Raw genomic sequence first — 12,779 nt, 5'->3', positions numbered from 1 at the left:
GGTTGACAAACAAAGAGGAATAGAGACTCACCAGCACCATCGTCGTTGGCAAATTTAATCAAAGTAATGACGGAGGTGAGGCAAGACATGATCAAAAACAACATGCCCAATATATCATCATCATGCTTTATATCATTGGGGGAAATCCTTGAAAATATATACAGTGGAGTTGTTCCTGTACCATTGTAAACAATTTCCATACACTGAAATATCATCTCAGCCATTGGTTGGACAATCGATTGTACAACAGCCAAAATTTAATTAAAATTAGAAGGAATCTATAAATATGGTTAAAAAGTGGGAGTCGATTAGTATCAGTTTATTAATATGGTTGTACGATTTGACACCCACTCACTCATACTTTTAATTCTTAAATAAGAGTCCATTTGAATAGAAAGTAAAAAATAACTAGGAAGAAAATAATTTTTAGAAGATAGAAAGTAATTTTCTTCTTCTCTTTAAAAAGTATGGATTTTTTACTTTTAAAAATAATTTTCTAAAATGATTTCAAACAGACTTTATAACTTTTTAACTTTCAAAAGTCAAAAACTCTTTTTTTTTTTTTTTTTTGTATCCAAACGAGCTCTAAATAAATAAACATCCTTATTTAATAATTTCCCTAAAAAATGTTGTATCCTAATTAGAAAAGAAAGGGTAGGACCATGTAATTGTATTTGGTACCCAACTTTCATTTGATTCCACAAATCGGATCAAATCAAATCACTAGGGTTGCACTTTCTTTTCTTGGGGGGAGTTGGGTTGCAACAACCCTATGCCCACCATGTGCCATAGTACTCTAAATAGTGATTGTTCTTGTTTTGATCTATGAGCGTTGGCACACTGCTAAACCGTGTAAATCCTTGTGTTTGTGCGATTTCTCTTATTTATTGTTATTTATTTTCTTTAATTTTAATTGGTGTGTAAAAGTAGAAGTTTGGGGTGTTAATAGCACATATCTTAGTTTTTACGCGTTTTACTTAATCACCGAATCCATTACAACTCACCATAATAATGGAAATACACGGTTTTCTCAGGTATATTAGTAGTGTTTCCCTAGATACAGTTTTCGATGAGAATCCCTAGGAATCCGGTTAAGACTGTATTTGAATTCCTTCCAAAAACAAGCCATCCATCCATCCATCTTCCACAGTCCAAAGTTCAAAAACTGATGAACATTGGTCTCCAGCGTTTCTACTTTGTCCAACAGAGGTGTACACGATAGTTATCACCTTCCTTTATATTTCTCGACACTTGTGTTCTTGAGACGTAACTTAAAAGAGTTTTTTTTTTAATATATATTTTTACTGTGCTCTTCGTCCCTTTGGGTTAAGGAAGAGAACAACACTGGGTGTTGATTGAGGCATTGAGCTTTGATTCAATGGAGGACGATGTGATCGAAGAAGCTCAAGAGGTTTCACAAATACAACAACAACAAGAACATAAAGATGACCAAACAAAAACTAAGAGATTTTCATGGGGAAATCAAAATCGATTTGACTCGTTTGATATGGAGACCGGAATTATCCCAAGCGATCAGAGCCATCCATCTCATCAGGTGCGTTTTTTTTTGTTTTTTTATTTCCCATTATGTTTGTTTTGTAGTATCTTTATTAATTTATTTTAATTTTTGTTATTTTGGTGGACTTTTTGTTTTTATTTTTTTATTTGGGAGGAGAGCCAACTAATATTTTTTATTTTTTATAATTTTGAGAGACTGTTCGTTTTCGTGTGGATTTAAAAATTAAAAAAAAAAAAAAAAATCCTTGATAATTTTTCTCTTTTGATTTTTTATAATTTTAGTCTGACTCTTGTTAACGTGTGCCATAAAGGCACATATTTATGTGCATTAAATACACTTTGAAAATAACCATTTAAAAATATTTTTATTATAAAAAAATTATTTTAGGGTTTTTTCTTTTTAAGAATTTTAATTTTCAAGGTCTATTACGGATGTTAATGACCGGTTCCTAAGAAACTTAGAACCATAATCATTATATTTAGTTATGTTTGTTATAAACTTAATTATTATACTAAAGATATAAGTTAATGATTTTTTTCAAAAATAAAATAAAAATTCATCTTAGTTAAAAGTAATAAATTTTAGACGAGAACTCATTTTAAGATTCAATCGATAATTTATATAAAAATTTAAAGAATTTTATATAACATGCATTTATTTTGAAATAAAAAATTCCTTATCGGTTTAGTTTAATTTTAGATCCGGCTCTAATGAATTCTAATAAAAAGAGAAATATAATCGGGGTTTTCGATTTAGCTCCGATTTGATTTTGTCATTAAATGGGTACCCATTGACATCTCTTATACTATTTAAGGCCCTTAAAGCACATGTTAACAAAACCCATTGTAAATGGAGAAGGAAATACAAGAAAAAAGCTTAAAATCCAATAAAACTGAGCTCTCCGGGCATTATTTGATTTCTTTTGGAGCAGGAAATGTTGAAACAACCGATCCAATAAGATACCAAATCCGATCTGATCCGAAAGTTTCGGATCGGGTCCTTGTCAAATTTGTGTTGTGGTGAATTTTATAGGTACAAACCAAAACTTACTAGTTATGGATGGCCCATCGAATTAACGATCTGATGAGTCTGTTGTTTTTGAGAAACTTATATAATGTTGAGACACATGGCAAAATGCAGGCCGTTGACTGGGGATCTTTGTTGAAATTGGCGTTCCAGTGCGTGGGAGTTGTTTACGGTGATTTAGGAACGTCTCCACTGTATACATTTCCAGGGATTTTTCCAAATGGAGTAAAGCACAACGATGATATATTGGGTGTATTGTCTATGATCCTGTACTGCCTCACCTCCATCACTTTGATTAAATATGTTTTCATCGTTTTATCTGCCAACGACAATGGTGATGGTGAGAAACTCCTCGATTTCTTTTCTCCTCTTTGTCAACCTGGGAATTAGAAATGGGCCCCACATGTGGGCCCCCTAATCAATCTTGCTCTCTCAACCAATAGGTTGAATAACTTTGTATTGGGCCCATTAAAAACTATTTGGTCCACCTCTTGGTAGGCCTAATAGGCTTTTAGGCCTGATCTAATTTGATTGGATAATTTTGGGTTTGGACTCAACAAGAGCCCGATACAGTATCTTATCAAATCATTCTTGACCTGACAAAAAAATATATATTTGAGAACTTGCAAATGTTATTATATATATTTTTATTTAGATATATAATTTTATCGAATTTGCTTAATCATATCCACAGACCCAATAATAATTGGATCGAATTTTGATCTAACTGTCGATTCTAGAGAAGGTCCAATCAACCCAGGATCCGGATCCAATCCGATTGATAGCCCTTAATTGATTTTTGTACAATTGTTGTTGTAGTGTTGATGGCCTTCATAAACAGACCCATTGATTGATAAAATTGAACAACTATGAATCACTAGTGGGGGTGATGTAATTTAGGATTTTATAGCTATAGTAATATATCCATTATTTTGATCATAATGATTTTTTTTTGTAGGAGGAACATTTGCTTTATACTCTCTGATATGTCGTTATGCGAAAGTTGGTTTCTTACCCAATCAACAAGCTGAAGACAAAGATATATCCAATTACAAGCTCGATGTACCCAATCATCGTCTACATCGGGCTACAATGGTCAAGTCAATGCTTGAAAAAAGTCAATTTGCAAAGTACTTACTCTTGTTCATAACCATGCTTGGTACATCCATGATCATAGGTGATGGCATCCTCACCCCATGCATATCAGGTACATAGATTAATACATCTAAGAAAGATTCTACTTAATTAATGGTTCGAATTGAAGCATCACATTGTGTTGTTTTTTCGATGTAGTATTATCGGCTGTAAGCGGTATAAGGGAAGCTGCTTCCACCCTTACAGATAATACCATCATGTGGATATCAGTGGTCATCTTGATACTTTTGTTCCAAGTTCAGAGATTTGGTACAGATAAGGTTGGGTATAGCTTCGCACCAATCCTAACAATTTGGTTCATCTTCATCGGCATCATTGGGATGTATAACTTCTGGAGATATGATCCGGGTGTGATCAAGGCTATTAATCCCATGTGCATTGTGCATTATTTCATGAGGAACAAGAAGGATGCATGGATTTCAGTAGGGGGTATAATCTTTTGCCTAACAGGTATAAATCTATATAGAGTAATATTCTTCCACAAAGGTATTAGCTACTATTACTTTGTTCACCTTTCATCGATATAATACTTGCCTTGATCAACAAACAACAGGTTCAGAAGCCTTGTTTGCGGATTTGGGTCATTTTAATATCCGTTCGATCCAGTTGAGCACATGCACCCTTGTGTTCCCATCCATCATCTTGGCTTATATTGGCCAAGCCTCTTACCTTCGGAAGCACAATGATGACTCCGGCAACGCCTTTTACAAGTCTGTTCCAGGTAATATGAACAGTCCCTCTCCTTGGTCTAGTGTAAGACGAAACTTGGTTGTGTTGAAGCTCTAATTATCCTCTATCGTGACTATATTGTAGAGCCCGTTTACTGGCCGATGTTTGTGGTGGCAGTGTTGGCTGCAATCATTGCTAGCCAATCCTTGATTTCGGCATCTTTCTCCATTGTCCAACAGTCTCTTGCGCTTGGATGCTTTCCTCGAGTGAAAGTTGTGCACACATCCACCAAGTACAAGGGGCAAGTCTACATACCCGAGGTCAATTACCTACTTATGTTTGCCTGTGTAAGCGTCACACTCGTATTCAAAAACACGTTGAAGATCGGCAATGCTTATGGTAAAGTATCCACAACTAGCTTCAATTTAATGCTTTTGCATCTGAACTATAATTTGTTTGAATTTATCATAATTAAGACTAATATGGAGTATTTAAGTTATTATAATCCGAAAGGGATTTTACCATTGGTTAATGATGTATCCATCAACACTTCTAATAATTTCTATTTTACATAACACCAGCTACCCATTAATTTGATTTGTTAAACCTTTAGCTGAATTATTTTCGAGGTCTCAAAGGATTGTGGAAGCACATAATTAGAACTCTTGAGTGGAAATTGAAAAGAGATGCAACTCTAGTTCGAATGAAAAATTGTAGGACCTTTGGTTGAAGGATCTGTATCATCTTGACTTTGTTATGCTCTACTTCTTGTTTAAACAATGCCAAGTTGGGTTCTTCGTACTAGTAATTTTAAATGATGGATTCATTTTTAAGTCCTTGTTTAGAAAAGGTAAGGTCCAACTTAGTCTCAAACCAAAAATTGATTCCGAGTGGAAATTTTTGGCCATTTTTAGCAATTCATTTTATATTACAAAGGAAAAAATACAGAATATTTTGCATGTTAATATGTTGAAATTTGATTAAAGTCTAATTTTTTTGTTTCAATTTATTATTTATAAGTTCATGACTCTTACTGTTTGCTTGTATTTTATTTATGTTAGCATAGCTACATGTTACCTCTTATCTTTCCTGGAGTAACACATCTGACAAAATCTCTCTTTTTGTTTATTTTCATGCAGGGATCGCTGTGGTGTTTGTAATGACACTTACATCAGCACTACTTGTCCTGGTGATGATTATGATATGGAAAACCAATATTCTCTTAATTATTGCTTATGTTTCAACCATCTACGTCATCGAGCTACTCTTATTGAGCTCAGCCCTCTACAAGTTCACCGATGGAGGGTACCTCCCCTTAGCCTTCGCGGCAATCCTTGTGGGAATCATGTACACATGGAACTCTGTATACCGAAAGAAGTACATGTATGAACTAGATAACAAGGTCTCAATTGAGAAGTTTAAGGAGATGGCCAGTGATCCAAACATTCGACGTGTTCCAGGTCTTGCCTTATTCTACTCCGAATTAGTCCATGGTATCTCACCAATCTTCACTCACTATGTTGCCAACATCCCGACGTTGCATTCAGTTCTTGTTTTCGTCTCCATAAAGTCACTACCTATAAGCAAGGTCCCAGCTGAGGAGCGATTCTTGTTCCGACGGGTTGAACATCACGAGTTTTCCATCTTCCGATGTGTCGTAAGGTATGGATACACCGATGCACGAAAAGAGAGGGAATCCTTTGAGGAGATGTTGGTCGAGAGATTGAAGGAGTTTATAAGGGGGGATTTTATAGACTTGGTGCCACCAGATGATAGCCCGGTAAATCCAAGAGCAAGGGAAGAAGAGGTGGAGAGAGAGGTGCAGTTGGTGGATAGTGAACGTAAAAATGGTGTGATATACCTAATGGGTGAGAATGAGGTGATGGCTTCTGAAGGATCTGGTTTGGGGAAGAGATTGATGATAGACTATGCTTACAATGGCCTGAAAAGGTGCATAAAGCAACAAGACGAGGTGTTTGCTATTCCTCGTAAGCGTTTGTTGAAGGTAGGAATGACTTATGAGCTGTAGTTAGCATTTGATGGATTTTCTGTATGGACACATCTAAGGAATCTTGTAATATCACCAAATTTTTCAATAATTTTCTTATGAGATCCTAAACCATAGTATTTGTGATTGGCTAAATGAATCATGTTCCTTCATTCCATTCTATTGTTGTGTGTTGTTTACATTCCACTGCAATGTGGAACCGGACTCCATTGCAGCGTGACGTTTCTGGAGAACATCATAGTAGAATGAAATGTTCAATCTTGATATTAGGTGGCAATTTTTGCACTGATTGCCAATCTAACACAATCCACTTATCTGGGCTTGGGACCAGGCATGTACAGTAAGGGGTCACTAAACAGGCATAATTAGTAAAATATTGAGTATCCAATTAGAAACTATTTGGCATGCACTCGCTTGCATTGGCACACCTTCGCATGCAGAGAGATCAAATAGACTTCATTAATGCCACAAAGCCAAGCCAGAATCAGGTTGAAAAGAAGAGACTGAAGGCAATGGAATGAAGAAAAAAACAGATTAAAAATAAATTAGTCTTGATTTGAAAGATCTTTAAGATGATAGGTCTTTGGGAGAAAAATCACAAGTTTTGGGCTTGAGCATTTGGATGAGGGCATTAATGAGGTATTTTTAGATTAAGCTTCCAAGAGTAGACTGAGATCAAGGAGATATGTAATCAGATTGAAGACAAAGGGTGACTCAAAATATTCATGAAGAAGTCAGTCACACATAAATTTCCCATTTAAAATTGTTGAGACAGCCCTTCATAAATTTCTAACCAATTTGTAATCGATTTCACATTTTCCTCGCAACAGCAAAAATGTTTTATTTGCGAATTTTTTAGAATGTACTGTTGAATGAAAAATCTGTATCATACCCGAATTAAATTCAAAATAATTTGTTTACATGCGCCCAATGGCCAGAAGTACACATATCTTTCTGAATCATAGCTGAAATAATCCTATAACAAATTTTCATCATGTGTCGAACTGCTAACTATGATTAGAAGCATACACTAAACGTTGGTCATTTATTTTCAACAAATAATATGCTTTAGAAGTCTTGATCCACTGATGCGACAAAAGGTGGATTGAATATTTATGCTCAAGTTCACCAAAATTTCTAAAACATCCAAAAGGGGTGAGATAAGCAATGAAATGATAATCAAAAGAAAAGACTAAAATAACCTCATAAGTTACTGATATAAAAAAAAATTGGCACATATTTGAAGAGCTTGGAAGCATGTGAAGTCTACAATGGGCAGCTTCAAGTAACCATTGTAGATTCTCAATGGTGGTACCTCGTGTTGTACCAGAACGCTAAAGGGAATTTCTCCTAATAATCACACCATAGCTGTAGGTATGTAAGATGGAGGCCATCAGAATGGATGATTGTAACCTGCATATAAGGCAACAAGGAGAAGATGAAGAACCACAAATGTTATGAACTGTGACACCCAACAAACACATGGTTGTGTGAGGTTAACTGTAAAAAATGATAAAAGCAAGCAAATCCTTCAACAAAAAAAAAAAAAAAGATAAGCCTCGAAGGTAAACACAGATCATTTATAATAGCATCTCATTGAAACCACGGTTTAATTATTTCATATTGTAGAGATCGTATGTAGCATTAAGAAATCTGAAACACAAACACATGGTTGAGCAAGGTTTGCAAACTGACAATATGTGAAAACAAATAGTTACTACTTCTAGTTTTCTCTTTTTAGCTGGATCTCCCTCTTGGATAACATTGCAGAGAACAAACATCACATAGATATAATCATCAAATCTTCTTGATCCTCTCAGCCTTCACAACAGGATTCTCCTTAGCTATGGCATCCCGACCAGCACTCTTGTAATCAAATGAGCAATCATGCTTCTCAGAGTACCGATGAACAGAGCAAAATGTACCACCACAACGGCACTTGAAACCTGTCAACCCAACCCGCTTCCTACAAGCCACACAACGGTTCGGTAACTGCTTCTCAACTACTTCAGATGACGGGCCTCCCTCAGAACTTGGATCACAATTCTCTGTCACCTTATCCAGGCTTTCCTCAATGGGTGGTTCAAATTCTAGTGAAGTGGATGATGACGAAGGCATCTTTTCAATAACTGGAATTGCAGGAGACACCTTGTGTTGTAGCTGCTGTTGTTGTTTCATGAAGAGGTCTCTGTAGCACTTGGAACAAAGGTTATTGGTGGAAGCACTTCCGAAGAATCCACAGTTGTTGGCACATAAGATTGGCCCTTCCGGTGTTTGGCATTCAGTTGCATCAGATTCCTTCTTCCAGCTTTCTTGTGCCATGCTTACCAAAAAAATGAAAGTCGCAGAAGCAGAATAAAATATCAGAGAAGCTGAAGCCGTTCACTTCGGAATTGGACTCCTCCAAAGGACCCCACTAGTCACAAACCAAAATGTCCCTCAAAATGCTTATCATTGACCAATTCCAACCAACGATTCCATAGAGACTCTAAATGAACTGTGTTATTAGCCTAGATCACAAGTTCATCATCTTCAGAACCTAAATCCATAATCGATAGAAACAATCTTAATGAAATCGAACCAAAAGCCATATATAATGGGAATAACCACCAGCTTTTTTTAGTAAAAAAAAAAAAGTGATAAAAATTACAATCCTCTGAAAAAGTGGATGGGTCAATGTTTTCTATGAATAAACAGAAGAATAATACTGAAGTGACCTCAAGATTGGACCTCATATTGAGGTGAAAGCGAATGGGAACCATAGATGCATTTCCTCGAGACACAAGTGAAAGAGCATCTATGGTTCCTATCCACTTTCACGTCAAGATGTGAAATATGAGGTCCAATTTTGAGGTCACTTCAGCACAACTCTAAACAGAAGAGGTTAAAAATTGCATCAAACGACGAATCTTTGATAATAAAAAATCAAAATTCAACAAGATCAATAGCCTCTTATTCAAAAAAGCAAAATGACATCCAAATGATACAGTACGACTAGTTTAATAACAAAAGTAACTTGACTTTAGATTTAATAGGGTGGTTCTAGAATAATTTTATTTAAAAATTTCTTTTCTTGAGTTTGGTTGTAATTAAGAGGTGGGGTTGGTGATAAGCTATGAAAGGTAGCTTCACTCTACCCTTGTTTGCAACCAGAAAAAAAATATCAAAAGGAAGAGCAATACAAGAGCAACCAATTTTTAGCAAATTTTGCACTATTTCATGCTATACAAGCAGTGTTTTCATGTCTATATAACAATACAGAATTTACGTAGAGAAGACACTTCTAAAGATCCAGTGATTTTAAATGTTAAGGCATGAGGTGAGGAGTTTCACTAGCCAGAGCCTTGAGGCATAGAACTCACATGCATGCATTTGTTACATAGATAATAGATAAATAATTAAATATACAAATAAGTAGCAAAATTTTCAAATGAGAATGTGTAAAAAAATATGAAAAGAGAAATGAAAAATTATGTTTACAACAGCAGCAACGAAGCCTTACCCCAAAGATTTGGGGTCAACTATATGTCATGTTCCTCCATTCCATTCGTCCAGGTCAATGTTTAACACCCGAATCCAAAACCCAAACTCAACCAAATCATACTAAAACTGAACCATGCCACTAGTTCAAAACTTCGAACTTTCCAATTTTTCTAATCTCCAACAAAAAGCAATAATTAGATTCTAGCACACAAGCTGAAAAAGCATAGCACCACTCTAAGACTAAAAAGTGAAGTAGGTTCAATATGGATGGAGAAATTGAAATAGAGAAGAAAATTTAATCATGATCAAGCAAAAAGACCATCTTTTGATTTAAATTTCTTTTAACAGTTGCCTCATGTTCGTAAAGCATATGAGGATATTTTCTTTGCAAATCAATCTTGGAGAGTGTGAAAGATCCTGACATCATATTGAACATCATCTAACCAATATCAGATAGTGAATTTTGTAAATTAGATGGCTGTCCACTCACATTCATCCTAATCCATCCTTCTTTGGTGTAACCATTGTTGGAACTACAAATGCACTAGAGCTTTCTCAACTAAGGCTTTTGCTAAAAGTTCTTCAACTTGTCAGCAAATTTTGAAATGCTCCATAAGATTCATCATGTGCTAGAAGATTTGATAACGTAGCAATTAAACCAAATCAAAGGCATGTTGAATGTCTCTCATAGATGAAAACGATTTGCTGACAAGTTCATGTGACTGGCCTACCAATTCTAAAGACTATTGGTCTCCCAATGGTCTACCAATACACAATCAAAATGGACATCTTCTCTTTTTCTTCATACCATGGTATCTCTTGATTTTTCCAAGCCATAGGGTAACTTTCCTTCCCCCTCCTTGGAATTTAAAAAAAAAAATGATTCTTACATCATAAACAACATTACTCTCTATCCTTCCCAAAAGTAGATGATAATCCTTCATTAGAAAAATATAGCACTATACCTAATCAGTGTAGTTTTGCCCATGGAATGATTGACATGACATTGAGACACTAATGGAAAAATATAGTTGTTGAGTGAAACAACCATGTCAGTCCACCTATTTCAAAATAATATTCTCATTACTTTTATCAACGAAAATGATAATACAAGGTTTCCATTGCATTCTATACGTGCAAAAAACATTTGATCAAATTTGGTAATGACATGAATCCATAGATTTCCACTCAAATATATTGCGACAACCACCCTTGCAGGTACACGATGTCAATTGTGTTCCTGATGAGAATTCTAATAAGGGGATGAGAATTATCATATTTGACAAGGAAGATAGGCAAAATTTTCTAAATGAAACATAGATAAAGTGAAAACAGGAGTATAAGAAAAAGATAGGAATCATGCTTACCAAGATGAATATATGTAGTCAACACCACTAATGGAGGTGAAAAAGTATCAAATAAGAAATTTTTCTTCAAACTCAAATTATTAGATACCCTACAAAATTATTTATAGTTTTTGTATGCAAAATCACGATCCATCTAAAACCCTTTAACATTCAAATTAAAAAAAAAAAAAAAAACTCTTTGATGTGTGCATGACTGAATAGACACACTATGCAAGCCCCAATATTTAGGGTGAGGGCACATAATACAGGGTTCTACAACCAAAACATCATCTCGACAAAAGGATCAGAATTCCAAAATTTAGGGATAAAAAAAATCAAATTCCCAACCACGATCATCAATCAGAGGTTTAAAACATCGAAATTAACTACGCAACCAAACAAATATAAATATCAAAAACCAAAAACCAAAAACCAAAAATAGAACATAGTGCAACATATAAAGTAACCACGTCCACAGAATCAGAACAATAAGAAATCCAACTTCCCCAAAAACCTAATCATAGATGTAACAATTCAAACCTAAAATCTAATAATCATTTAAGAAATCAAAGAGGGTAAAATTAAACGAAATAAATCAAAGATGGGGCTGACCTAGACTTGTAGATGTAGGAGATTAGAGGACTAAGAAACAGAAGCTTTTGATTTGATCAGAGTAAGAGGATTAGGGTTTTTAAAGCGAACAGCTCATCGCCCCGTCTCTCATAAAATCGTAACGCGAGCGAAACTGCCCGCTGCCCGCTACCCGTGAGATGTTGGTCAGCTGCCCATAAACCTAATTATCGGAAGAGGACTTTACACGCTACATTGCAGATGATAATTAATTAATAAGACACTAATGCCCTCCCATGGACAGCTGGACTTTCCAAATTGGTCATTGTCATTGATATTTTGATAGTGTTTATATAGATACAACCAAAGGATCTTATTTGGGACGAATCCTATGATCATCAAAATTTCTTATCGAATTTCAATAACAAATGACTAATGAGATAATCTTACTCGATTGATGTGACAAGTGCACATGGTTGTACATCTTTTTTCTTTTCTATCCCGAAGAAAAGAAGAGAATCGTGCCAGAGTGACTTGAAAATTAGACCTCATATCACATATCTTGACATGAAAATAAATAAGAATCATAAATATTTTTCACTCGTATCTCAAGGAAAGTATCTATGATTTCCATACGATTTCATGTGAGGGTGTGATGTGAAGTTCACTCTTGGGGTCACTTCAATATTATTTCGAAGAAAAAGATCTATGATTTTGTGTACTTGTCATTAAGTACAAATGGAGTGAAAATTTTTAAGTAAAAATGTTGCAACTCAATAATTTTATATACAGAGAAGATTAACAATAGATTATAAAATCAGATTCTTATCGAAAAAAAAAAAGTCATGTAACTTTTTTCTTAGTCAAAGCAATATTGGTTCACCTAGCAAGCTTCGACCTTCAATTGGGGGTTCGAAGCATGTCAAAATCATCACAACACATAATTTAATGACAATTGTAGTACCCCTATAATGACATATGAAAATCTGAACAAGCGCTATGA

The 12,779-nt window shown here is 35.0% G+C and overlaps 2 protein-coding genes across 4 annotated transcripts; one reads left to right on the top strand and one right to left on the bottom strand.

Annotated features, from left to right (window-relative positions):
* Positions 1-1,145: 1,145 nt before the first annotated feature.
* On the top strand, positions 1,146-6,516 carry LOC147385341 (potassium transporter 5-like). Its single transcript, XM_086422455.1, has 7 exons — positions 1,146-1,555; positions 2,660-2,885; positions 3,504-3,752; positions 3,839-4,150; positions 4,254-4,421; positions 4,514-4,768; positions 5,509-6,516. Exons 1-7 carry the CDS (start codon positions 1,379-1,381, stop codon positions 6,396-6,398), a joined length of 2,277 nt encoding a protein of 758 aa, XP_086278581.1. The 5' UTR covers positions 1,146-1,378; the 3' UTR covers positions 6,399-6,516.
* Positions 6,517-7,938: 1,422 nt separating this feature from the next.
* Positions 7,939-12,007, bottom strand: LOC147385340 (zinc finger A20 and AN1 domain-containing stress-associated protein 9-like). Of its 3 annotated transcripts, XM_086422457.1 has the most exons (3): positions 11,819-12,007; positions 9,880-10,030; positions 7,939-8,916 (listed from the first exon to the last, which is right to left on the bottom strand). In XM_086422457.1, the coding sequence occupies exon 3, from the start codon at positions 8,697-8,699 to the stop codon at positions 8,175-8,177; it is 525 nt and encodes a 174-aa protein (XP_086278583.1). In that variant the 5' UTR covers positions 8,700-8,916; positions 9,880-10,030; positions 11,819-12,007; the 3' UTR covers positions 7,939-8,174. The 3 variants fall into 3 exon arrangements, with proteins under 3 accessions (XP_086278583.1, XP_086278582.1, XP_086278584.1); XM_086422456.1 differs by lacking the exon at positions 9,880-10,030; XM_086422458.1 differs by lacking the exon at positions 9,880-10,030 and having other exon boundaries at positions 7,939-8,887.
* Between the last annotated feature and the right edge of the window lie 772 nt (positions 12,008-12,779).

This window comes from Akebia trifoliata, chromosome 14, assembly GCF_017979445.1.
Source record: "Akebia trifoliata isolate Shusen 1 chromosome 14, ASM1797944v1, whole genome shotgun sequence".
Taxonomy (NCBI): Eukaryota; Viridiplantae; Streptophyta; class Magnoliopsida; order Ranunculales; family Lardizabalaceae; genus Akebia; species Akebia trifoliata.
Note: the sequence above shows the minus strand (reverse complement) of the source record. Positions and strands in the feature narration are given on the sequence as shown.

Excerpts from the sequence above, each read along its gene's own strand:
- LOC147385340 (XM_086422457.1), bottom strand. The coding sequence starts at position 8,699 with ATGGCACAAGAAAGCTGGAAGAAGGAATCTGATGCAACTGAATGCCAA.
- LOC147385341 (XM_086422455.1), top strand. The coding sequence starts at position 1,379 with ATGGAGGACGATGTGATCGAAGAAGCTCAAGAGGTTTCACAAATACAA. Across the intron at positions 1,556-2,659 it reads AGAGCCATCCATCTCATCAG|GCCGTTGACTGGGGATCTTT; the intron begins GTGCGTTTTTTT and ends GGCAAAATGCAG. Across the intron at positions 3,753-3,838 it reads CCTCACCCCATGCATATCAG|TATTATCGGCTGTAAGCGGT; the intron begins GTACATAGATTA and ends TTTTCGATGTAG.